The sequence below is a fragment of the Ixodes scapularis genome, unplaced genomic scaffold (genome assembly GCF_016920785.2).
Source record: "Ixodes scapularis isolate PalLabHiFi unplaced genomic scaffold, ASM1692078v2 PGA_scaffold4__175_contigs__length_147842914, whole genome shotgun sequence".
NCBI classification, from domain to species: domain Eukaryota; kingdom Metazoa; phylum Arthropoda; class Arachnida; order Ixodida; family Ixodidae; genus Ixodes; species Ixodes scapularis.
The window spans coordinates 140,877,620-140,903,466 of NW_024609879.1; the positions used below are offsets into that span (position 1 = coordinate 140,877,620).

Here is a 25,847-nt window from a genome sequence, read left to right on the forward strand (position 1 = left end):
ATGGCAGAGGACTGATCTGAAACGGTGGTGAAAGCCTGGTTAAGGAGAAGTCTGGCAGTCCAATTATGTTACCAATAGCAATGCTAGTTGCATTGCATGACGTCATCCAAGGGTTTACACTTCTGATAAACACCCGGAGGTTGTGTGCAAGTCTAGAAAAGTTTTTTGAGGGTCCCTACAATTATTGGAAGTTGAGAGGGACTTGCCATAGCTCCAGGTGTGAGAAAAGACACACAAAGAGCCAACAATTGTTTGGATGTGCACAGCAAGACGCTGTTTAGTGCAAACGAGCGATCGGCAGTCTTTTTTGTTTTTGTCTTAAAATCAGAAGGTTATCGCCAAGACTACTACTGCTACTGAGGTGGAAAGCAGTCATCTGGGGCGCTAACCTTAGCAGTAAAATGAAAAAAAAAAAAAAAGAAACAGCACCGGTTTCATGCATTGTAGTACTATTTTTTATACTCTTGAACTATGTTCACGTAAAAAGAGATGCTATCATGAATACCGATCACAACGAAAGTGCTGCATTGTTTGGACATGTGTATGTGCAAAACATGTTCCAAGGTAAATACAAATATACATAAACAATAGCATCTGCCAGGACTACAATTGCAGCGAGTCATAGTGAAGTTGGGGGTATGCCGACAACATGTTCTTCACCCGACCTTGTCCTCGAGATGAATCTTTGTAAGCTTCAGGTACCCAACAGGTGCAAAGGCGTCGTCAGAGTGGATCACAGTCTCGCTCTTGTCTCTGGAATAAATTAACATTGAACGTTTGCAAACATTTGCAACATGTCCGTGCCATACTGCAGGGTTTCAATGTATGGTTTCAATATTTTAAAATTTAATGTCTTTCTAAAGTACAGCAAAAGCTAAGCATATTTTTTTTTCTTTTTTTTAGGGAACAAAACATTACTTAGTATGCTTGAAACGTTTTAGGTGTAAGCCTTAAAAAAAGTTTTCAAGATCACAAATCGAGTGTGGTGATAAAAGAATAAATTTAACAAGAACATTTTGTTTTCCTTATTTGCAAATAAGTGTCCTTTGCACTGGAGCTGCAGGAACGGTCATGTAGCACAGCAATACCTATGCTGTAGTCATTTCTAACTGAAGCTTACATAACTTCCAACTGCATGTAGCAGTACTTGAACTTGGAAAGCGATCCGATTTCACCCAAAAGACAGAAACTGGTCAACATCACGTCCATTGCAAAGAAAATGTTCTAAGAACAAAGTCCATGGTTGCAATAAATGTTACTTTCAGTTGTGAGCATCTAATGACCAGAATATCCAAATGCAAAAAAGAATACCGTAGACAGACAAGAGAAGCCAAGACACACACAAGTCACCCACTCTTCGTCCCCATATCTGGACGTAAAAAAATTAAATCTAATAATAATAAAAAAATTTAAATTATATATATTATTTTTGTTTAGATTTTAACCCCTTTTTTTCTTTATCTTTTCAATAAAACCTCAGTTGAAAGTAGCACTTGTCCTGTCCAGTCTTCTACTTGTCCTTGTCTTTTGTGCTAACTGTTTCTGAGACATTTAACCAACCAGGCAGTTGACATGTAATTTTACAATTTCACTCTTTTAATGCCCTGTAACATCTGAGGTCTTAATTCGATGCAAAAACAAACAAGAAATAATGACAAATTCTTTGTAACATCTAGGCAAGCAAATTTTTCAATTTACATTTGTAGGCAAGAACTGTCAAAAACATTCAGATGCAACGATCCCAGACAACCTCAAATTAAAGGATCGTACTGTATTCACGAAACCTGCTATTTCATTGTCATAATCATTGCAAGAGTAACAGAAGCTCAAACATGTCGACGTAAACAATGTTGAACTGAATACCGTTTGCATTAGTTTGCTCAAAGACAAAAGCTGCACTTACATCACAATTTGTCTTCGGAAGAGAGGACAGTCAAGCGTCACAGTCTCGTATTCGCCGCCTTCTCCGCAGACGTTCAGTCCATACTTTTTCTCCTGTTGAACCAACAATTATTGTTCTAATATCGTTTTTTTATCGTAACTTCCATCAGTTTCTAATAACATGTCATCGCGACTTAAAGCAATTAATGATTGACAGATTCGTGGAGAAGCCATTCCAAGTCGTAGCAAAGGCAGAGAAAGTGTGCAAGCATGTTGCAAAGTAGCGAATATTGCAAATGCAGGTTCCAAAGCACATGTGGTACAGTCACACTTAACTGGAGCACAAAAAAGAATTTTAAAGCAGAAAAACAAAAAAACTCAAAAGCGTTGTAGTATTGCTTGGATGTATTTATGTAAACTGAAGATATGGCGTAAATGTACAATGGGCCATTAAGGAGACAAATAACTCGTCACTCATGCTTCAGTTAAGCATGATCGTGACTTGTAAGCATAAAATTTTACCAAGGAACATTTGTTTCCCAGTTTAGTTACCCAAAACCAGGAAATAAGGATACCTCTTTTTCCTTCTTCCCACCAGGCAAAGAGGAGGAGATTAGGAAGGAAGGAAACTGGGGAGGGATTTTTTAGCCTCAATATGTCTACTTTTTAAAGCGCATCCCCCCGAACAGCCTCCCTCACTGTAAAACGGTCGAATGAGAGGTCAAACTTGCCATTTCGAGCATATGAGGATAGATTTCCGAGATGGTCAGCCCTAGGTGCTTCTTTGGTTCCAGACCTTTCGGAGCAAACATTCAGGAATGCTGTTAATTAGTGCTCCTTAACATATATCTACATATTTCTGTGGGACCCAAGTTGTAGGCTTGGTTATGTGTATGAAGCTTTGCAGATATAACAAAAAGCAATTTCTTTTCTTTCTCTCTACAGATATTTTATGTTCAGCAAAATTGATGAGAATAGAAACCTTTCCGACAGGAGAAGCGGTTTGCGGCGGCGTAAAATGTTTGCCGTTGAGTCTTGCCAAAATGCAACGGCAGTCACGAAACCCTACCCGAGTTGTCCTGATAGCAACTCGTAAGAAATGAGGTTCGTAAGGAAACTGTTAAATTTTCAGAAAGCCTACCATGAGCAACTGTGAGTTTAATTGTTTATGACCAACTGTAATATATCATTAGCACATACTGAATTGAGTTTTTGACCAAATACATGAACGAACGTGCAATGATAAAAATGCAATTACCTAGAGCAGCAACCTTAATGAGGATGGCGTTAACGCCGCTATCGATCATTTCTCGGAGTAGCTCGGCCTGATTTCGATGCCACAGGTAAGCCAGCATGGTAAGACCCAAGCGATTGCAACTGAAAGAGGACAAAAGAAATCTTTTACCGCTACAGACTGCCAATTGATGGGGGAAAAAAGTTGTTAATAAGGAGTTTTAGTACACCGTTTTGACGACTTTCACCGGATAACAACACGACTCGTGCGCAAAGGTGCTGGCAGAGTATCGGGCGTCGTTATCAAAGTTGTCTGAACGATCCACTGAAACTCCCCAATAAGTAAAATGCTCGGCCAATTAATGTTATACACTCACACGTTTAAAACTCGGACTCGCTGATAGTCCGAATAAATGGCACCGACGGACACTGCCTCGTAGTCCACTTTGTCCTAGATGTTAAAGTGAGGAAGAGGTTTCTTGGTAAGCTATCGAAGTATGCGTGTAAATAAAAGATTTCGTCAATATTTCAGCCACACTAGAATCTCTTGAGATCGATAGAGCAAGGATGTGGATATTGTGAAGCTGAGCTAAATATATAATACTGCTACACGCATTTGAGGTGCTGTATACTGTCGAGACCGGTTATAACGAAGTCAACAGGAATTGGAAATCACTTCGCTATATCCGGTATTTTGTTATAACCGACTTCGGTTATAACGAAGTGCAAAAGGAAATGAAAAATTGTGATCGCTTCACTGTAGCTGCTATTTCACTATAACCGACTTCGTTATAACCGGTCTCGAGAGTAATGAAGATTGTTGCTGAAAGAGTGGCTGTTGGAATCTCTCTGGTTGTCCTTTTCAAAATTATTTTTTTCTTGTCTCGGGTTTATTATGGTGCGACTTGATACTACAGTGAGGTCTTAGTACAGTTCCAACAGTGTTATTTTCACTGTTGGTATATTTTACTGCACCTGTATTTTTTTTTTCTTTTCCTTTTGAATATATTTCTATCCACAATGTTTCAATGCTTAAAAATATGTGAGCGTAAATAAGGCAGTGATAATGAATAAATGAAAGGGACAAATTTATTCACTCATCATTTCATACACACTATATATATTCAGTGATTCTTTCACTCAGATCATTAATTTATTCATGCCTTCATTCATTCACATCATTCATTTCTTCACTCGCTCATTCATTCACATTAATTTGTTCACTAACTACTTAATTCAAAGGGTTCACTTCTTTGCTCATTCATTTCTTCACATCATTCATTCATTAATGAAGGGACGAATGATTGTGTGAACAAACTTGTCACCCCACGACGGGGAAGCCAACCTTTGCAGTCGACATGAGCCTGAAGAGATCCTCCACTTCATCACCCTCTGTGACTGCATATTCACGGTCCTGGTTGTGGGGCTTGCCAGTGATGTCGTCTTGGAAGAGGGGCAGTCCCATCGCCTCCGCGTAATACCCCAACACTTCGTGGCCCACAGACTGGTACATGTAGCTGTCGAGTTCGTCTGTCGTGGGTCAAAGCATCCCATCAGCATATGTGTCCCTCAAGTACACCTGAAGCTATTTTGACACTTCAAACTATTATTTATAGGCATTTTATCTCATCTGCTTTCAATATCAATAAATATAAATTGTACCATAGCTCATATAGTATAATAATGAAGTTAATACTAACCAGTATATGGGGTGATTGAAATGACCAGGCTCGATCTAGAATGGGCTTTAAAAACACAGCAATCTAGACTTTTCGTCAAAGGTGTATTTCGCAGGTCCGTTTTTTTCATGTAATATTATAAAGCGTAGCTTCCTTCTTATAAAATATGGGTCCGAAATCTTGCCAGGGACAACGGCGGACAGCAACGCAGATGACAGAGTTGAGTGGCGGGTGCATTTGGCGCACATACTGATAGATGGCGTCGGCAGCAGCATCGGAAGGTGTAGCTGGTCAGCAAAAGAAAGCAGACGACACAGACGAAATCCGTCGGCAGCAAAAGCGCCGTCAAGTTTTGGTACATTACAAAAAGATTACAATGTTAATTTTTGATAGACCACGGTCGTCGTGAGCAGTCTCGATTACAATAGCTTACTGTAGTCTCGAAAAGGAGGTAGTGCCATCTATCAATACGTGCGCCAAACGCGTCGTACCACTCGACTCGGTCGTCTGTGTCGCCGTCCGCCGTTGACCCTGGAAAGATTTTTGGCCCTATATTTTACAGAAAAGGAGCTACGCTTTGTAATTTTACAAGAAAAAAACGCACCCGTGAAATACACCTTTGACGAAAAGTTTAGATTGCTTCGTGCAGGCGTCGATATTTACGGTCCATTTTAGATCGAGCCTGATGACTTCAGACACCCTATATCTATCTTTAAATCAGACCGTACAGGCAAAAAGTAATCGTACTTCGGTTATTCATTATTTGTTACACCTGTATAAACTTAATTACAACGCCTCGTACGCAGAAAAAAATAATTGAATATGTTTCGAGTTGGTTCGACAACTCGCAGGGCTTTGTAACCGGGTTAACTCTTTGTAAGTACCAAATAACTGTTGAAGGTGTGGCGTCACATATGCATCTAGTCAATATAATTTCAAAGACAGCACTCAAACTCCAGGCTACAAATTCGGGCAACTTACCACAGCCTTTTGGTTTGAGGTGTGCCAATGCGACAATCTCGTGGCCTGCCTCGACGCATTTCATCATGTTGAAGCAACTGTCTTTGCCACCACTGAAACAAAAGCGGGAGTCAGTCTCAACGAAAAACATGCAACAGAAAAATCTGCGAGGCTCTTACCTTACAAGCGCCAGGACCTTCATTATTAGAAATATGATTCAATGTCTAATCCTAATGCTGCATGGAATCAAAGCTTTAAGTGCAACAAAACAAAGGCACGTTTACAACTGTCAACGATCATAATTATAGGTTACAAATTTTGGTAACGCAAACACGCGTTCAATTTTGCGTTCAACAGGTATTTAAAAATGGCGTCCTACATGTGACTCTCATTGTGGCAAACACAAAAAGGGAAAAAAGGCTCTCGTGGCTTTTTACGGCACCACAACAGTGAGAAAACTTTAAAAAAAAGTCTTCGAAGTAGATTAAAAAATAAAAATTTTACATATCCAGCTATATTATTTATGTAAAATAAAATTTAAATGCATGCTTTCGTAATGCTGTTTTAATAGAAAACTTCTCCGAAACCTACGAGGCGACACGTATGATCCCTGAGGTTCTCTAGCTAGTGATGTTTCGGTGCATCTCAGAACTCGGAACTTTTTAATAGTTGCGTTATAATTATTTATTAGCAATGTTTGTCAGTTATCTGCACGCGTTTTGTACACTGTGACGGTCGTGGATGTAATCTTCCATCGGCTTAGGACCAAGCGGACGCTGTGGAAGGACTAAAACACCCCGCTTTTGATACCAACAACACAGTACGTAAGTTGTCTTATTTTAACAGGTGTTCCTATCTGACCCTTTGTACGCTGACATTTCTTCTAGTGCGTTCTTAAACATGTTGAAGGATTGAGGGGAATTGTCTGCGAACATAAGTAATCCAGCTACATGATTGCTGTAGAGCCCTGCCCTCGCCTAATATACGGCTCTAACATTCCACAACAAAGACACCGTAACTAATGTCAAGATGTTTGTGATCATGGAAGATATTGACTAGAATATGCCTCGCTCAATTGTGATCTTTTTTTCTTCGTTACAAGAGAGGTCACTTGTTTTCTTTCTTTGTAACCTAGCGAGAGGTAAAGAATTGTGAAATCTCCATGTGTGACACTAATTGTCAGACGATCTCGAAATTTTTAGTTGTCATAGTGCCTAGTAGATTGTTATATAGTCGCCAAATACTGGTTGATGATCCCAGTGAGCTCTAAAACGTTGCCCGACAAGCCTTTAGGTCATGGAATGCCACTATGCAGTAAAATAATTGGGGTTGTGTGGATATTTAAACAGTGTGTAGTTGGTCAGCCATTTCAAAGTTGCGACGAGTCACTCGCTGTAGATGAGCATTTAGCCAGTGCAGCACAACCGCTAGCCTGGGGTCTTTAACGTGCACCACACAGTAGTGGTACACGACCGCCCGCCGGTGCGATGCTCATCCAGATCGGCCACATGCGTTCAGAATTTGAAGTGCATGCTCAGAAGAACTCACACCTATAAACTGTTATGACTGGCAATCTTGGGGGTGTGAAATGCTGATTGCAAAAGCACTGGAAACATGCCATCATCTTTCTCTCGGCAGCCACAAACTCGGCTATGGCTAATACGCATAGTTTCGCATATTGATTCACGAACAGATCACTCAGCCGCTCAGAATCGATATTTACTTGTAACTTGTCCTACATACTTTCCTCACACATCATGATAAGCAGCTAAAAGATTGCGAGCCATAGTATTGACCGACACGCTGTTTACAAGCAAGCCTGCGTTTGCCCACGCAAGGTGTGGGCACTGTGCTTGCGCAGAAACTGAATTTGCGTCAAGTGAAGCGTCTGCGCATGCGCAGTGCCGTCGACAGCGCCACCGCAGCTGCTTGACATTAGGGCCGCGTGGTGGTCTATAGTAGCAACTCATTGGTCCTTATGCATGATGCAGTTAAGTTTGGGCAGTACCATGACTAACGGCTTTCACTTCATATCTTGACAGCGGACGGCATGTCGTGGTTCACCGACATTGCGGGCCGTGCGGAAGACTTCCTGACCAAGATGGACCAGACTGCGGCCACCGCACTACAAAGCGCAAAGTTGCCCAACGCCAAGACAACCCTCATGTCGTACGCCAAGAGCCCCAACGTTGGGCCCAACGCCGGCTCGACGTCGGGTAGCCTTCCCAAGACGACGAAATCGACGGCCATGTCGCTGACCTCTTCGAGCAGTCCGAAACCGCGAAGATCCAGCCTGCAGAACAGCGATGACAAGCTGTTGGAATTCCTCAACAGCCCGGAGCCGACGCCCCTTGCTCCGAAACGGAGCTCATCGCTGGTAAGGACGGTTCGCTCGCGCAGTCCAGCCAAGCAGACGCCGGACGAAGACGAAGACGTTGGAGCAGTAGATCGGTCGACGGCGAAGGGCACAGGTTAGACCTTTATTGCATTTATACGGGGTGCAGACACGGTACAGTGCGACTGTCTAAAATGTATGTCCAGTTAAATTGAATGATATATTTAATTTTCAAGAACACCCAGCTAACTGTGGTACCACCACGGTCTCTTTAGTTATTGATAGGAAACTTTCTAGGACAAGTCACCCAGTTACTTGTAAAAGTAGCAGGTATTATTTAATAAATGTATGTAGAAAGACATCACTAAAACTGCTGATAGTTGATTTGGATGGAACATACTCTGTGGTAAATTAGTTTCAGCTGCATTAAAGGTTTGCAGAATATTTCGGAGTTGCTGAAATCCATCATTCGGCCCTCCACTGTATTGTTCATGGCATGTCCGGGAAATATTTTTGTGCACCTCTTTTTTCTATTTTGACGTCTTGTAGACCGTGATAGGAGGAACAATAAAAAAACATGTTTTTTTTATTGTTCCCCATCTCGGGGTCTACAAGATGTTGATTCATTACCAGCTCGCCCGCACTCTATCACTGCTTACAATTCTTTTTTGGTTGTTAGAATGGAAATATCATTCAGAACTGCTCTGCTTTTTTGATAGTGTCTTGCAGGAGCGTAGCCAGGAAGGGGGGGGGGGGGGGGGGGCTTATGGGGCTGAAGTCTCCCTCCTCCCCCTCCTCCAAAATGTAGCCGGCTGTATAATATACATTATACATTATGCTCCCTGCTCCGTACCCTGAATTAGTTTACTGACTCTTTCAGAAGAACCAACGGTGGACACGACTTTGCCTATCCCAACAGACCAAGATGTTAGCGCTGCGGATGTGGCGGAACAGGACCCAGTGGTTCGGAGAGCGTCAATTCAGCAGGAAGAGCTGCTGAAGTCTGCTGCGTGTGACGTGGACGCTGCGTCCGATGACAGCAAGCTGGAGGGACTGGAACAGGAAAACCGTCTGCTGCGCAAAGAGGTGTCCTGTCTCAACCAGGAGGTGGCCACTGCTCTCCAGAGGGCCAAGAACACTGACCTCGGTAAGTTGCCGACTGCTTACCTCCGTCTAGCTTTGTGAAGGGCTCGAGCGCTGAACTGTAGCAGATGCTTCAGACACGCACGTCTGCTATGCGCTTGCAGAGAAGAAGCATCTTCAGAGCCGGATGGACCACTGGAACAGCCAGGTGTCTTCAAGTGACTCGGCGATCCGCGAGCTGCAGGCCAGGGAACGTGACCTGTCATCTGCTCTGGACGCCAAGGATGCCCAGCTGGCCGTGCTCAGGGTCCGTCTGCAAGAGGCCGACCAGGAACTGGGCACCAAGCGCCGGCTGGTGGAAGAGCTACGCACCGAGAACCAGAGGTCTCTCCCCTTCTTCTTTGTGAAAGGGTGGACCTGGATGCACCATTTGAAACAGTGCCACAGGTTCCTGTGGAGCCATGGAACGCACCTCTGGTTACGGCGTCACGCCTCCGAGCTGTGACGACGTAACCAAAGGTTTCTGTTAGTAACTAAAATTGTTGTTTGCATTTTCGAGGAAATTTTTTGAAAATTGGGTCTGCTGTGTCCCAGGCTGTCTAAGGAGCAGGCGGACGTGTCCCAGGCGCAGGGGCAGACGGTAGACGCACTGCGGGACAAGTTGTCCCAGACAGAAGAGGCGCTCCGCAAGGAGCAGGAATGCCACCGGGTCACTCAGGTATGGAACATCCATGGAACATCCGGGGTCTTACGATTAGTTTATTACTTCATGGGCATCTTGGCATCAGTACATAATCTTACTTTTCTAGTTACTTAACGAGTATGAAATGGTAATTAGATCTGACCTTTTCCCCACTCTAGACAGGGTACCTTTCACTACTTCATGGTAGCAGTTCTTGTCTGGCATACCACAATCTTTAGGTTACCTGGTCCAGAATCTTTTCGTCACAGTACAGAAGAGTTCTTTCTGGGGACAAATCAAAGCACCCAAGGCACGCCGTCGATGTTAGGAGTCAACTAGGCAGGTTGCTCAGAGAATCTAAAGGATAGATGTGGGATAAGAGAAGTCACCGTGGGGAAAGTCACTTTATGCGGCTACTCTTTTCTCAAACCACATGACCCGGCGAAAAGATAGACGATTGGAAACGCCATCTATAACTGAAACCTAGAGCTCCCATATTATTTAGAAAGAATTGAAACGCTAAATAAAAAGTTCTAACATTAAAACGAGTGTGTTGGTAAATATACTTAAACAATCGGAAAGAATAAACACAAATTCGGGACGAAAACAGACGCATACGCAGAGGCAGTTGTATGCGTCTGTTTTCGTCCCGAATTTGTGTTTATTCTTTCCGATTGTTTAAAAAGTTCTATATGTGCTTAAAAAAAAAAAAAAAAAATCAGAATATTTCGATTTTTTTTTTTTTTTTTTTTCATTTTTACATAGATCAGGGCCACTTGTGATGACAAAATTTACTAGGGCAAAAACTGCCAAAGCTTCCAGATAGGCAAGTAGTTTATATAAGGACCGCTGTCATACCTCAGCGACGGAGCAGTGCGTGACTTTTGATGGCTGTGCTTGATGAGATTTTTACGTTTTGCTTTATTGAATCTGACGCAGAGCGAGTCGATGCAGCGGCAGCATCGGATGGAGGGCGAAATCGCCAGCCTCTCGGAAAGCCTGACCCTTGCACAGCGGCAACTCACAGAACAGAAAGGTGCGTTTGAAAACACTTTTTTCCTCCAAAATTCGACTTAAAGGAGTGGTGCAAACTTTTCGTATTTATCACAAATACCACTTAGAATGAATCCCTGACATTCATAGCCTATGAAAAACATGTTCGCTTTTCTTGCGTGCAATGGTAGTCATAAAAAAAAAAAAGAAGGAACAAAACAGCAGCATTTACTCACTTAACTTGCAGCCAGAACAAGCGGCCATTTCGTCTGAAGAGGATTATATGCCCCCAATGTTTATCATAGCCGCACGCTGGCGTTGGCAAAATGCAGAGCATGCGCCGAGTTTCACACATTGTTATGGTTCGGCTATCGTCATTGCAGCGATTGATTGTCACTGCAGCGATTGTTGTCATTGCAGCGGTTCCACACATTGTTATGGTTTGGCTGTTGTTGTCATTGCAGTGATTGGTTGTCACTGCAGCGATTGTTGTCATTGCAGCGATGCTCGTCGAGCTATTGATTATGATGAGCTCAAAATGAGTGCTCACGTAATGCTCGGGTTTTATCTACGAGCCGCATTGAAATGCAGTGGAGTCCCGTGAATTCACAATCGCAGATAAATCAAACCAACGTACAGGTTCCGTCCTATGTGCTTCCAGGAAGGAAACTCCCGGTAATTCAAACATTGCATTATTCAAACAAAGTTCTGGTCCCCCTCGGGTTCAAACTAACCAGATTCCACTGTATCGTCACTGGGGGGACTATGCCGACACTGCGACTTCCAAGCTACGTCATCGGGTTTTGCGAAGAAGAGATTGAAAGAAAATGCTAGTTTTTTTCCTTCTAATTACACCGCAACAAAGATGTTTCTTGGTCAGTGGCGTTTCATGCGAGTATATTCTCAAGGGGCACAGGTCCTCTGCTCCTTGAGAAGGGGTTGCGGTGACGCCAGAACGATGCTGAGCTTTGATTGGCTTTCATTGGAAGGATAGTGGGCAGACCTCAATGCTGGATGCCTTGAGGTCTACCCTCTATTTTTTTTTTGATCAGCCAATAAGAGCTCGGCCAATCATTGCAACACCTGTGCAAGAAGCAGACGAAATTGCACTCTGCATAAGCTCACGTAAAGTGAGAAACATTCCAACTGAATATTGTCACACCGCCTCTTTAACTCTTTATCAAATGTTTGAATCCTCAATTTTCTGTTTAAAATAACTCCCCTTTTGGTATGGACATCCGACGGTAGTTAGGCGGTGGATATCCCAAGTCTGCAGGTTACCTCCCTGCACATTTTCTGATCGTAGGGAGATATAGTTTTGTTTTTTGTTTTTGAGGTTGTGTTCTAGAGCTGAAACACTAAAGTGAATGTGGTGCTCGCTTCAGCTCAAAGCACTGATATATGAGGTTGTATCTCAGGTCCCAAATCGTCTGTTCGGGTTATCACCTTTTCAATATTGTCTGGTCTGCTGTTAAATGTGACAGCCGTACAAGATACACATTGAATTACCTTTATGGGAAAAGCCTCAACTGGCCCTTTAAATTTCGAGATGCGAACATGGAACCATATGTGTTTGGCCTCTTCTGGATCCCCACTTTTTGTACAATTACTAGGAGCTAAGCGCTGATTACCTGGCCTCAGTTATTGGAGTTATGGCTAGGGTCTTGTTCTTTTCAGTTTAAACTGATAAAAAGCTAAAAATATGGCAAATGTGGAGAAAAATAAATTAAAACAGAAAACATTGGATCCCTAACCCCGTGGATTGACCCTGGGTTCTGTTTCAGCGCATGCCAAGGAAGCCACCAGCCAGGCGTCGTCGCTTCGCTGCAGCTTAGACCTGGCTCGTCAGGAATTGGCCGATTACAAGAACAAGGCGCAGAGGATCCTTCAGGTAAAACAATTGGTCTGTTCAATTCACCGGAACTGGCTGAACCACTTCAGCAGTGCAGGAACCGGTGCATTCGATTCAACCAAACGTTGCACGGCCGCCGCACTGCGGCGTTCAATTCATCCCAGTTCTGAACCAGTTCAGATCCAGTTCCTCAAAACCTTGCACCGGCCCTGGAGTCAGTTCAGCGTCTGTGCAGAAACAGACGACAAGAGGAGACGTGTGACACTCCTTGTCCGTTTCTGGTCGCAGTGCCATTTCTTGGAGCTCTTGTTCAAGTGTCTGCAATCTAAAAGTATCACACTCTTGATAGCCCCCGCCTTCAGTAGCTTTGGGATGCAGGCTGATGATCCCGATACCTTGCAGAGGTCTGGGATTTAGTGCCTTGGCACTCGCATGTAGCTGAGCATAATGCTGCAGGCTTTGTCCGCTAGTATCTGGACACCCACTAACGGGCCTGGGAAAATACGCTGAAGATCGGCATCGGCTTGGTAGTTCAGCGTGGACATTTCTTGAGAATCACAATAAATGCTTCAGCTTGACATCGAACTGACGGTCAACAACTATTTTGGCCAAGACACGCCTTCTTCTTTGAAGGGGCCGCTACCACGCGCTGCTGCCAGTAACTACCGACGTGAAATGGACAAAATGCGAAACTCGAGAGACTTGGAATTAATCTAGTGTTGCCAAATGAATGTGAAGGACACAAATGCTTACAGAAACAATAGGAAGCGAACGGCCGTTAAAAATGCAGAAAGAAATGCATTTTGTGCAGCAAACGTCTTTAGTACACTCAAATAAAGAAATATTCACAGAAAAGATTTAGTTTATACACCTAGTGTAAAAGTACGTAAACGCAAATGGTCTCATCGAACCTCGAATAATTAAGTGTAGCATACAACGTGGCGTGGAGAAAAAAGAGCCAACAGATGCAGACGACACCCTGCGCTTCTGCTCCGGACGCTGGTCACAGCGCCAGTCCTGACGCTGTGGTTGAACTGGTTCTGCGCCATCGCTGCATGATTCCTGCACTGCTCCAAACTCGGACAGAACTAGTTCAGAAGTTTTTGGCCGGATCGAACGGATCTAATGCCTGCTCTATATGCTTGATTTGCTCTGCTTTTGTAGTAAATCTCAATATGGGCAGCATTGCCTTTTTTTTTACCCTGTACGCCTGGGTAATCTGCGCCGCTGAGTACAAAAAGTATTAGCATTAGTATTCATTACCTGTATGTAGCATATGGTAATCATAGTGACAAGTATTGTTTGAGCAGTTTATGACCCCTGTGTGATTTGGTTTTCTTTTCAGCATTTCTAGGCCAGTGTGTTCTAGAAGGTAGCATTGCTATAGGTCTGAAATGCACCTTCTATGGTATCACAATGCATGCTTTATAAATGAAAGAGCTATGTGCATCACAAATAATAGACTTATGACTTCTCAGCAATAAGCAGACGCTCAGTGAATAGCAAAACTATGCTGTGTGAATAATCAACGTATGTAATAGTAAACCTGTGCATTGTGGATAATGAACCTCCACTGCATAACCAGTTTGAGGGCTACTTTTCTGAGTTATTCGGTAAATACCAGAAACACGGAGCCCTAATTTAGTAATGATAAAGATGTACTTTGTGAATACCAGACCTATACTTTATGAATGAAAAGCATTTCAGAGTCTAATTGGTTCTAAAATGGGCGGTGCCTTGCACGGATTTTCCCGCGAGGGCATTTGTAAATGCATACCATATTTTCCGGCATATAAATAGATTTTTTTTCTCCTTGAAAATTTTGGTTGGCGTTTTTTATACAATGGTGCAATTTATATGCATTTTCTTTTTATAAGTGCAAACTTTGCCTATGAAAGACGGGAGCCGCATCAACATTTATGACAAAAGAACGGCAGAGCACCCGCCGGATGCCTACTCTTTGGGCGGTTTGAAGACGGTCCAAAACATAGTGGCTTGGATCCACATCATAAGTTTTGACGTGCCGACTGTACAAAGAAGCGCGACTTATGAACTGGAAAATATGGCAATTCCTTCGAGCGTCCTTCTCCATTCTTCTTACGGGAGCTTTCTTTCTTGGTGCAGTCGAAAGAGAAGCTGATTGCTAGCCTGAAGGACGCAGCCAGCGTGGGCGGTTCTCCGCTGGACCTGTCCGACTCGGAGGGCAACCGATCCAACATCTCTGCGGCGGAGCTGGAAGCGACCACCCAGGAGTGCGAGCAGCTCCGCGCAGAGCTGCAGCGGACCCAGGCGCAGGCGGAAGCGCTTTCGGCCGACTTCCACGAGCAGGAGAGCGCTCTCCGCAGGTCAGGGCACCGACTAATGTTCATTCTGATGTGCCGTCCACGTGATTATAGTCGTAAATCAGGCTGTTGCGCTCCTTTGGGTTCCCATTGGCCGAGCGTTTTTCGGGAGTAGATTGCCAGGCCTCTTTTCCTGTTGAGCATCGTGTCAATATGCAAGGCTCCAGCGACAGATTTGGTTGTTGCTGCGCACGAGGTAATAGTCAATTTCATGGCGAGAAATGTAAACAGGCAACTTGGTTCGAAATCCGGTCTTTTCAGAGTGACAGAGACCCGAATGTTTTAGCCTTTTGGGGTCATGCCAGTTTTCCACTTGTAGGCCCCACTAGTAAGAATTAATTTACCGTGAAATAATGAGCATGTGACCCACAGCCCCTTTCATTTTATGAAAATTTAAAAATACCTTGGTAACAATGTATGCGTTTTAGCTGTTGGCAAAGGAAAAAAATGACCCCCATAATAGTACGGGCAGACACGAGGAACTGCTTGCGCCGAAGAGTAACAAGGCAACATAGCCGGGTTGGTTACGTGCGAGAACAAACTGACTGCAACTTATTGTAGCGTAAAATGTTGACAACAGAGAGAGGGCTGTTGACGGAACGTGTCAGGTCGAATTAGCTCAACTCTCCCCAAAACAGTCGTCAGAGGACAAGAATTTGGCACACATCGGCCTGCTGGACACGTTACCGTGCAGGCTGCATTGTTTCAAATTTGGGGGTTTTACGTGCCAAACGAACGACGGGAATCTGGCACACCCCAGCGGAGGACTGAGGATTATTTTGGACCGTATGGGGATCTTTTGACGTGCAACCGAAAGCTCAGTTACACGGCGCCTCCTCCGCAATAAGCCTCCGTCAGATTGCGGGCACTTCGGCCGGGATTCAAACCCGCCACATGGAAATCCTCAGGCCAGGCTCCGAGGCGGCAGCTACATTACTCACTGAGGCTGAAATGGTCTGAAGATATGGTATAACCGGCTTGGGCAAAGGTAGAGCTTCCCCTAAGACAAGACGAGTGATTAAACAGAGTTGCTGTTCTGCCACCCCGATGTCCTTGCGTGTAAAGTTCGAAGTTGTCCCCATCCCAACAACTTAGACTATGCAAATAACTGCACAGAAAGCTCATCAGTGTGATAGTGATACCCTCTGCTGCATTTTTAATGCGAAAGCATTAACTGGTCTCATGGAGCGAGCCGATCTCATCAGTTTGAAGTGCGAAAACGGCACCTTAGATCCTTTCTCCAAGTGAAGCCAGCTCCCAGCTATGAAACCACGCAAAAAGCCTAGACAAAGGCGCCTAGTTTCCTCGATCCCAAAGGAGCGGAGTAAAGCTGATGGATTTTTGGCTTCAATCCCATTGGCTGCTGCACGTCAGTTTCAACGATTGCTCACCCAATGGCGCTGCGTGTCCGCAAGGCAGCGGCTCCACCGCTTCGTGCCAAAGGTCAGCGCGCCGTAATTTGCAGACGAAAGAAGGGAGCGAAAAGAGGCATGCATACTTTCGCAGTCGCAACTCATAAGAAGTGCTAAGGTGTACCTCAGGGAGGAGGAGGAGGAGGAAAAATTTTATTTGTCTTAGGGTGATTGTTGAGGCTTTTTTTTGTTTGCCACCAATTATTTAGAAGGCTGTGTACCCGGTAGCTCTCAATTTGATGTTGAATTCCTGAAAGCTTCCTGGGCCTCTACATTCAGATACTTGACTCAAGATTTGTTGACTGCATTAGACGACCACTACGCATTATCACTCGTTTGATCGCATTTCAAGGGCACAAAGAACCATTCCATGACACGTGAGATTTTTACAATGCTGGTTCTTTCGCACAAAATTACGGGAACTGGGTGATTTTAAAGTTTTAAAACGAAAATTGTACGACTCTGGATGAACCTTATATACGAAAAACACTGCATAACTTGTAAAAAAAAGAACTCAATTCACAACAGAATGTCACATGTTTTGAATTTCCAAAAGGTGCTCCTGAAGAGAATGTGTACCTGTAGAAGGAAAATACAGGGCTTTTTTTTTTTTAAGTGTAACAGAATTTTTTAAAAGAAGCCCTAAAAGCTACATTTTTGCGGTCTGTTCAGGTGAGTTATACAGCCAGGGGAGGTTGTATAAGGGGCTAATCATAACGATCAGTCGGCTAATTATTTTAAAATTGCTAATTACCTTTTTAATTAGTGAAAATAGACATATGATTTAAATTAAAAACTTGCTGAGGGTTATCGAAAGCCACTAAATTAACTCTTAACCTTTGTGACAAATGTGGAGACATGAAATTGTGTTTTTCTAAAAATGACATTTTTGCAATTTTTTAAAACTTTAATGTACCTTTACTAAGCAACTACTTATCTGGTTACTCTAAAACTTTTACAGCGTATAGTAAAATAGTTTTCCAACAGTTTGAACATAAAAGTTTCAAGAATTTACTTCATTATAATGTTAAAAAATTTAAAACAAAAAAGTTCCCTTTTATGGCTCATGGCAAGTAAGAAAAAAATTTTTTCCTGCATGCTGCATGTTAATTTTTTTTTTTAGGTTTAGTTTAAAGCCAGTGACATGTTAAAGGTAAGTGCTAAATTAAATGGGCATCTTTTGTTGCTAAGAAAAGGTACATTAAAAACTGGAACTCGGCTTAAAATTTGACACTGGTGCTAAAAGTGTAAAAATATCCTTTAGAAGAAGAGCAACAGAAAGTTAATCCCAAGGATGTCACCATTCGAGACATAAAATTTCACTATAAAATATATACAGTAGTTTTTGAGGTACAAAATTAAAACCTGATGACCTGTTTATCCTAACATGAAACTGGAGTTTTTTTTTCTTTGTTTTTTAATACATTTTTGTGCATTTAATACCATTCAATACATGGAATTTCACAAGAAAATGTATGCAGTTGTTTGTGAGGTACAAAAATTAGAACCAAGATGACCCATTTACTGTACCATGTAACAGTGGTCTTTGAGGTAAAAAATTAAAACCAAGATGGGTCGTTTACCCTACCATGTAACTCTTTTTTTTTTAATTTTAGGACAGATTGTTAGACGAGCAGCTGGTGGTTGCAAGAATTTTTTCTCTTGTGTTGCCACATTTGAGGATTATCTCTTTTTTGTGTTCATCCTGCGGCAAGTCCGACTGAGCGGATTCTTCGTTGCCGCGAGATAATCTTGTCCGTTTCCTAAAGGGGGTGAGACTCTCCGATCGGAGCAAAAAGAGGTAGTAGGAAAGAAAGAATGTGGGCCACTCAAACTTTTTGCAAAAACCAGCATGGGTAAAAGAGAAACTGGTGCTGCCATGTCCGGATGTCTTAAGAGAATTTGCTTTCTTCCAGTGTGCCTCGATTATGCGCTGTGCAATGTGCATATAAGACGAGCAGTCTCTCGCTCAGTTGCGACTTAGCAAGGATGCTCTACTCTGTGCATCTACCACCATATCAACACTTCATGGTTGTTCTGGGGCATCAATGAAACCAAAATTGCCATTAGTACTCCTATAAATACACAGTAGCTGCATGGTCTCTTTAAAGTGCGTTGACGGTGATAGCGTGCCCATGGCCCCTCGTGCAGAGAGGTGGAGTCCCTTCAGGAGCAGCAGAGGGCGCTGTTGGAAGAGGTGCGCCAAGAACGCCACCAGAGGCAGGACGCAGAGCTCGAAAGCCGACAGACCGCTCAGGTGGGTGGCGGCTGTGGAGGGGTTCGAAACTCTGCAACTAGGAGTTGCCGTTCGTTCTGCAGACAGCTGCCACATGGAGGGTAGTTGTCACACGTGGTAGCAAATTGTTGCAGGCAGCAAAACGACCAGAGCGTTGTGTGTTTAATAGTCTTTTGCGAATAGTAGATTTTGAGTTTGAAGCGAATTCGAAGCGAATAGTGGTTTTGGCCGAATATTTTCGATTCAAATAGTTTTTCCATACCATTCACTACTATTGCATAATGCTTAGACGAAAACCCAGCTAAACCTGTGAAGCTTGTTCCACTTGTTCATTTATAAGCTAAGTTTAATCTATCTATATTTATGAACTATGACCTTAGAAAGTCTAGTGTCTTGGGATGACAAGTAAACGACGGATTTAACGTAAAATGAATCCTATAGAGATGGCCAACTATACAGATTGAGTGAATTTACAAATCTTGCTATGTAAAATATTCTTTCTCGAGTTAAAAAAGAATGAATCGCGCATGATGAACACAGATTGTGAAAGCATCTCTGCCTAACATTGTACACTCTTGCCTAAAAGTTTAATTTTGAAACTCTTACTACAATGTAGATATACACATCAACAAAGTTTCCATTTATTTTAAAATGCAGTCGGCACGGGTGCACCATCCCGCTTTGAATGTATGCTTTTCTTCCAAGCACGCAATTACGATATTGTTCATCGCGGCGGGTTACCCCGTTAAGTGCGCTTCATACCGAGCACCGATGTAATGCAGAGAAAGAACACCCGAGAGCTCACTTTCATGGGTTTGGCTTCTCCGCAGCGCACCGGTGCGTGGTAAGAAGCACACTCAACGGGGCTAACCTGCCGCAATCAACACTTTGAAAAACGCGAATAGTGCAATTCTTTTCGAAGCGAATATTCGAATAGTGTATTATTCGGAACTACTATTCAAAATTTCGAATATTCACACAACCCTAGTGTTTAAAGTTCCTTGGCGCCAGTCTTCTGCATTTTGGTTCAAACATGTTCTTTGTCAGCAATTATGCGGCTTTGCAACGAAAAATCGGGTTGCGTCTTGACTCCACATCCTAATGCCATATCCGTATTTTAATGCAAAAAGATAAATTATTTTAATGGGGTGTCTGAGACCTTTCGTTGGTACGAAGTGCAAAAATATGAGCGAATGTCGGTGTCTTTTTCTCCACCCAGGCGAGCAGTCTGCTCGAAGAAGACCTGCGCCGGGCCAAGGAGGGGTTCCGACAACGACTGGCAGAACGGGACGCCGAGCTGGAGAAGCTACGCAAGCAGGTCATTCAATTAATCATTCAATCAATAAATACACTAATTATGTAATTAGTCTAATCTACCTGTAATTAAACAATTGATCAACCAATACATAATTGACTGACTGATCAGTCCTTGATTTGCCAATACAATCGATCATTCATTGATTAATCAATCAATCAGTTTACTTCATATAAGACACTGATTAGATGTCGAGATGTGTTGTTTGATGACATTGTTATAAAGTAAACGTCAAAACGCTTGTTTCGTTGTACCTTTCAAACCTGGCACCTAATGCAAGGTAACATTATGGACAACCCAGTGCCTTAGTGTAGTATGGGAACTGTAGTTTTGACCATATCGTCGCGAGACCCCGGGTGGCGTTATGTATGCAGTCTAACGTTTCTCTACATGAACTTTGGTCAACTTTTCATCCTAAAGTGTGCTACTATTCTCGATTAATGATAGCAGAGATGGGGAGTAGGCTACTGCATGTGAATCCTGTTGCGAATTAAAATACAAATAGTAATAGTTGCACAAAAAGCATGCTTCTCTCACTCGAAACATGATTAATGTACTGATAAAATGAGTCTACCTCGCTGCCACCATAGTAAAAAAAAACAATGAACCACAAACTTGCGTGTTGTTGTTGGGCTGCGAATTGCTGCGCTGCCTACAAGTTAATTAGGTGATGCCTACAGAATGTGCACTTGTAGACTTATACAATCTATTAATCTTTCCTTAAACCTGGGCCCGTCACGTCTAAGGACCAAGATACGTTGTCAGTAGATGGGTTACGGTTGGTCTAGGAAAGTAAAAAAACAGGCAAGTTCTACCAACGCCGACGACGATAGAACACGCTTATTTCCCAGGGCTGGTTATGGAGGTTCTCATGATTACTATATTGAACATTCGTCTCTTCCATTCGGCATTTCCAATGGGAGGGGGTTAGTAAACTAGTGCTTTGAGTTGCTGTTGTCGTGCTGGCAGATTACACGAGTGAAGTGAGGTCGTCATAGGGTCGACGCTCTTGCTGACGCCGAGTTTGTGCGTGGTGGTTGCAGATCATGACGAAGTCGATGAGCACCACGAGTGAAGCGGAACTCGAGGCCCGGCTTCACGCTCTGACGGAGAGCCTGATTCAGAAGCAGACGCTGGTGGAAGCCCTGAGCACGGAGAAGAACTCCCTTACGCTGCAGCTCGAGAGGATGGAGGTACGTAGTACTACCGTGTACACTTTAGCCTGTGCTTCCTCACGACCAGTTTGATGACTACAGGTCACGGATCACTGCATGCTCGTGGAAAGACTAAGCTTGTCTTTATTTCGCCGCCATTTTCCGCGCTACTTGGCTTCACGAGATAGGATGTAGACCCCTTTCAAAAGTCCGTGCCATCGCCTGTCCGCCATTGCTTGGGCACATACCGCGAGCACATATTGTTATATGACTGTGTTGGCATTCGGCGAAGGCTTGGATCTAATCATGCGCTCGTGCCCAAGAAATGGCGACCATCAGTGTTGCCTCATACTTTCGAAAAGGGTCTGTTGAGGTTACCAGACGTCAGTCTTGGTAAAGTACATCTAAAAAGCACTCTAAGTAAAGTACAAAGTAAATGAGAAATGATGTAAACTTCAAGTATAGTGAGTACACAGGATGCAATGTACTTGATGTAAAGTACTATAAATACAATGTGCAGTGGTGGAAAGAGCCACCGAGGCCAAAGGAGCATGCAGTCCGGAGATACACCTGTGCGTCGTGCTGGCGGCAAAAGGAACCACGTGAGCCGGGTGCCGGCTCGCATGGTTTTGGATAGCCGGATGTTGATTGCCGCAAATTTTGGAACTGATTGGTGCCCAGCTGATGTGGTTCCTCTCCCGTGACTTCGTTGGCTCTTTCCACCCTGTATTTTTAAATTAAAGTACAATTACTTTTGAACACCATCTTTTATTATGCCCTTTCCTTCCCCAAGCTTTTTTTTTTTTTAACTGGTATACATTTTTTTTAATGGTAGGGCGGTGCATCAGTTATTTCAGAAATGGTGGCGAATATTGAATAAATTTAAGTGGCCAAAGAGTTGTTAGTGTTTTTCGAAAATGGCGCCAAATCTGGGAAGTCCCTGAGACTTCTGAATTTGGCACTGCTTGCACTGGTTCGCACCCGAGGGAGTTAAACATGCCAGGAGAGAGCGTGACGTCAGCCTTGTAGCTTCTGCAAGCAATGCTCTTGTGGAGGAATGACCTCTCCTAATATTTTAAACCTCCTCGCTTGCACTGGCCGAGCCAGAAGTAGAGAGAGTTTGGAATGCTGTGGGAAAGCCGCCCCCGCCACAAACGGAGCAATGCGTCATCTGCTTGCGTTTCTGGTGAGCGGAATATCCCCCCAGTACTTTTTCAGAGTTGGCAAAGCATCATTTTGCGATACAGATTTGACAAGACCAAATTTAGGAAATGTACCTTGAAGTCGGGAGTCATACTTTCCTCGGAAAGTGTCATAAAAGTACAAGTACCACATACTAAGAGGATGTGCTTCAAGTGGAGTGCACATTTTCTGAAGTAGTAGTACCTCGAGTACAATGTACTTCCCAACACTGCCAAATGTAGTGTGGCCATGATTGGTAATATTGGCTCGTAGTCAGTTAATAGTACAATTATGTGCCATCACGAAGTCTACCGTATTTGTAAAAGCACTTTGTGAAGACCCGCAGGTTGAATTCTGATAATTCAACCTGCGTAAACAAAACAAAACAATTTTTTGTTTTGTTTCTCTGTTTCAGCGCCAGATGAAGGAGTCTCAAATGCACGGTCCAAAGCCCCACACAGCAATCGCCGGATTCGGTCAGTCGTCCGAAGACAGTAAGTAGTTATTTGGTCTGCATTATACCGAGTCTTCGGCTTTCGTCGGACGATGGAGACACGTGCGAGCATTTCGGTCGTAGCTATTACAGTCTACAGGAACTGACTTGCCAGAGACAAAGTACTACACATTGACGGTGTTTTGTTTATTGGCATGTTTTTGGAAAGCTCCTTTTTGCTTACTATTTTCCTTCATGAACTGATATGACAAGATACTCTGCCAGTCGAGAAAATAAACATAAGCTCTCGATTCCCTAAGATGCTTTTTTTTTTGTTGATCGGGCTAGGAAATACCTGAAAACCATTTTATGTCAAATTAATAATTCGAATACTGCCCCATTGTATGTGCAATAAGGAAGGGAACAAAATGACAGCGACGTGCACGTCAGTTTGTAATTTCCCCAACCTAAGAAAGAAATCTGAGTCCTTACTTAACATTGCCTGCCCCCTATTTTGCTGTTTCAGCCGAAAATTTGGGTGAGTACAAGTTGTCGATACCAGTTACGCACTCTGCACTGTGGTCAGACGCACGGGCACCCACTTGCAACGACTTTCTCCTCGCAGACACAAGAGCCAGATTACCCGGGATGTTTACGGAGTCTCCCTTCGACGGTACCATGACCCGAAAGGTCAAGAGGGCATACGGGGTCATTGACTCCTTCAGGTCAGTCGAGGAGCACCAAAAGTGCTACGTCGCTGCGTTTGTCGTCTTGTTGCACGTCTGCTATAATTGGCTATACCGATCAAAAGCGGTGATCGCACCGCGACCTTGGGGTTCTGTTATGCCTGCCCTCGTACGTGTCCCAGACGGCTACAATGATAGTGAAGCGCAACTGTACTATCTCGCTAGCATGAGGAGTGCAATATAAATGTAATGAAGTTGTCTTCGTGTAAATTTATTGTCAATATTTCTTTTTAAAATACTGCCGGTTCAGTTGATTTGGCAAACTATTCTGATCTAGTTCAGACAGAGTTCAGACGAGTGCCAGCAGTTTCGGTTGCATCGAATACGCCAGTTTCTGAACTGTGTGAACTGGTTCAGCCGGTTCAGACCCATCGAATGAACCTAGCGTGTGGCGTCTTAAAACCCGAGACGTCTGCATTGTGGGATTTCAGCGTACGTGCGGGCGTGTTTCTGAGACGCTACCCCCTGGCTCGCATCTTTATCCTGGTCTACATGGTAAGTTTGCACCACGCAGTTTTGACTACAGTGCACATGACCGTTGGCTCGCGACTGTTGGTAACAATTGGCGTTCCTAAATTTGAGGCAAGTGTTGAGGGCTTCCAGGAATAATATACCCTAGTCAAATGCCCTAATCTTAGCTTGCGAACGCCTTGCAAACAAAAAGGAATTGAGAAACCAAGATATTCAAGGTATATTTGCAGCTTTACCTTTTTGGTTACATGTGCCTTGCTCTTAAAGCCAAACATCTTTCCTAGCTTGTGGAAATAGTTGACATGCCGAGGAAGAATTTTTGTAGTGTCCATGCATTGACCTTGCTGTCAGAGGATAAACTTGTAAGTTATAACCAGCAAAACTCTTTTAGGGTACATCGTGCACTGGCACGTCTAGCCAAGCAACTGATGCAGATATATTGTACAATTTCCTTCATATGTGGGGCTTCAATCAGATGCTATAAGTAGGAAAAAAATTCCATTGTCCTTTATTTGGGAGTTATAATTCTTAGTATAAGAACCCCATCCCAAGTGACTTACAAAAAGAAACGTACAGTATGTGTCGAAGTGGTAGCCAACTTTCCTCTAAGAGATGTGCCCAGTTCAACTTAGGGTTGCACGACGTTCGGGATTAGTCTCTTAAAGACAACTCACACAGACTACATTTAGGAGCCTTGCTGTGGAGTCACTCAGCCCCCAGAATATTTCACCGTAGCCACAAGGCAAGAATACGACACTCTGGAGGTCATAACCTTGCATTTTCTCCCCATTTTGTGTTTTTTCCAGGGCCTGCTTCACTTTTGGGTGATGATCGTGCTGCTCACCTACGAACCCGAGATCCACGGGCCGCACTCCCTCACCAAGCAGACCGGCGGACTGCCCAAGCAAGCGTAGCGCGCGAGCGGGGACGCGTCCGTCGAAAAGAGCAGACTTTCTCCCCTGTACATTGTGTCCATAACAGAGGCGCACGCTTTCAAGTGCCGCTCCATTAGAAATAAACGACGAGTGCATATCATACCCGACGGTCTCCGTCCACCCGTTGTAAAAGCCCGTTAGCACACTTGCATTTGCTTAGGACCAAGCTCTTGCAGCGTCGTTACGACGAGAGTAGGCACTGACAGGCTGGAACCATCTATGAGGTGACCCTGGAACTGCATTTCACTAGAGCGAAGGTTTTGCGGTATTTGCTAAATCAAACATACATACGCACTGTCACACCGCTCCAGGTTATGGATCTTTTTTTTTTTTCCTCGTGCATATAGACCAGGTGGGGTTGACCTAGTCTATTTTCGAAGCGATTAATCTTTTGACTTTAGGAGTGCATCTTTTGAGGTGCCTTCATTTTGGCGTTGAAATTGGGAGCACATTGGAAGATGCGCTTCGCCGGGCGGTTCGCAAATTTTTCAATCGCGGGGGAACGATCGTCTATCTCGAATAGCAGCCAAGGAACCCCTTCGGGTCTTGGCATTGATGTAATGAAAAATGCACATACCAAGGAACGTTTGCCAGAGTTGCACATCAATGGACAGCTCGTATCTTCTAAAATAGTGCTTACACTGGGAGAATGCATTACTTCGGTCTAGGGACAGCCGAAGAAATTTGAGCGCTTGCAACACACTTTGAGAACTCGTGCACTACACTTTCTTTGGACACGACCAAAGAGAAAAATAAAAAAGAAGTGTTCTGGATCTCTTTCGGGACTTTGATAGCGGTAGGTGCAACGTTATTGGTCTGCCCGTCCAGTTTCGCTTAGGTTTGCGGAAAAAGGCGACGCAAATAAATATTTGCGAAACAGAAAGAAGGTTTCGAAGGAATGTGTCGGAGGTCTAAGTAACGGT

At 43.7% G+C, this 25,847-nt stretch overlaps 2 protein-coding genes across 3 annotated transcripts; one reads left to right on the top strand and one right to left on the bottom strand.

Moving 5' to 3' along the window:
- Positions 1 to 523: 523 nt before the first annotated feature.
- On the bottom strand, positions 524 to 6,136 carry LOC8044081 (diphthine--ammonia ligase). Its single transcript, XM_029969608.4, has 8 exons — positions 5,933 to 6,136; positions 5,775 to 5,866; positions 4,460 to 4,644; positions 3,492 to 3,565; positions 3,140 to 3,258; positions 2,613 to 2,677; positions 1,904 to 1,995; positions 524 to 753 (listed from the first exon to the last, which is right to left on the bottom strand). The coding sequence occupies exons 1-8, from the start codon at positions 5,953 to 5,955 to the stop codon at positions 657 to 659; spliced, it is 747 nt and encodes a 248-aa protein (XP_029825468.2). The 5' UTR covers positions 5,956 to 6,136; the 3' UTR covers positions 524 to 656.
- A 186-nt stretch (positions 6,137 to 6,322) lies between these two features.
- Positions 6,323 to 25,026, top strand: LOC8044079 (golgin subfamily A member 5). Of its 2 annotated transcripts, none has more exons than XM_040502170.1 (15): positions 6,323 to 6,573; positions 7,796 to 8,224; positions 8,969 to 9,235; positions 9,336 to 9,555; positions 9,766 to 9,889; positions 10,793 to 10,889; positions 12,631 to 12,737; positions 14,823 to 15,043; positions 18,604 to 18,709; positions 19,908 to 20,006; positions 21,047 to 21,196; positions 22,755 to 22,833; positions 23,398 to 23,497; positions 23,950 to 24,013; positions 24,796 to 25,026. In XM_040502170.1, exons 2-15 carry the CDS (start codon positions 7,804 to 7,806, stop codon positions 24,901 to 24,903), a joined length of 2,163 nt encoding a protein of 720 aa, XP_040358104.1. In that variant the 5' UTR covers positions 6,323 to 6,573; positions 7,796 to 7,803; the 3' UTR covers positions 24,904 to 25,026. The 2 variants fall into 2 exon arrangements, with proteins under 2 accessions (XP_040358104.1, XP_040358105.1); XM_040502171.2 differs by having other exon boundaries at positions 6,341 to 6,577.
- Positions 25,027 to 25,847: the final 821 nt, after the last annotated feature.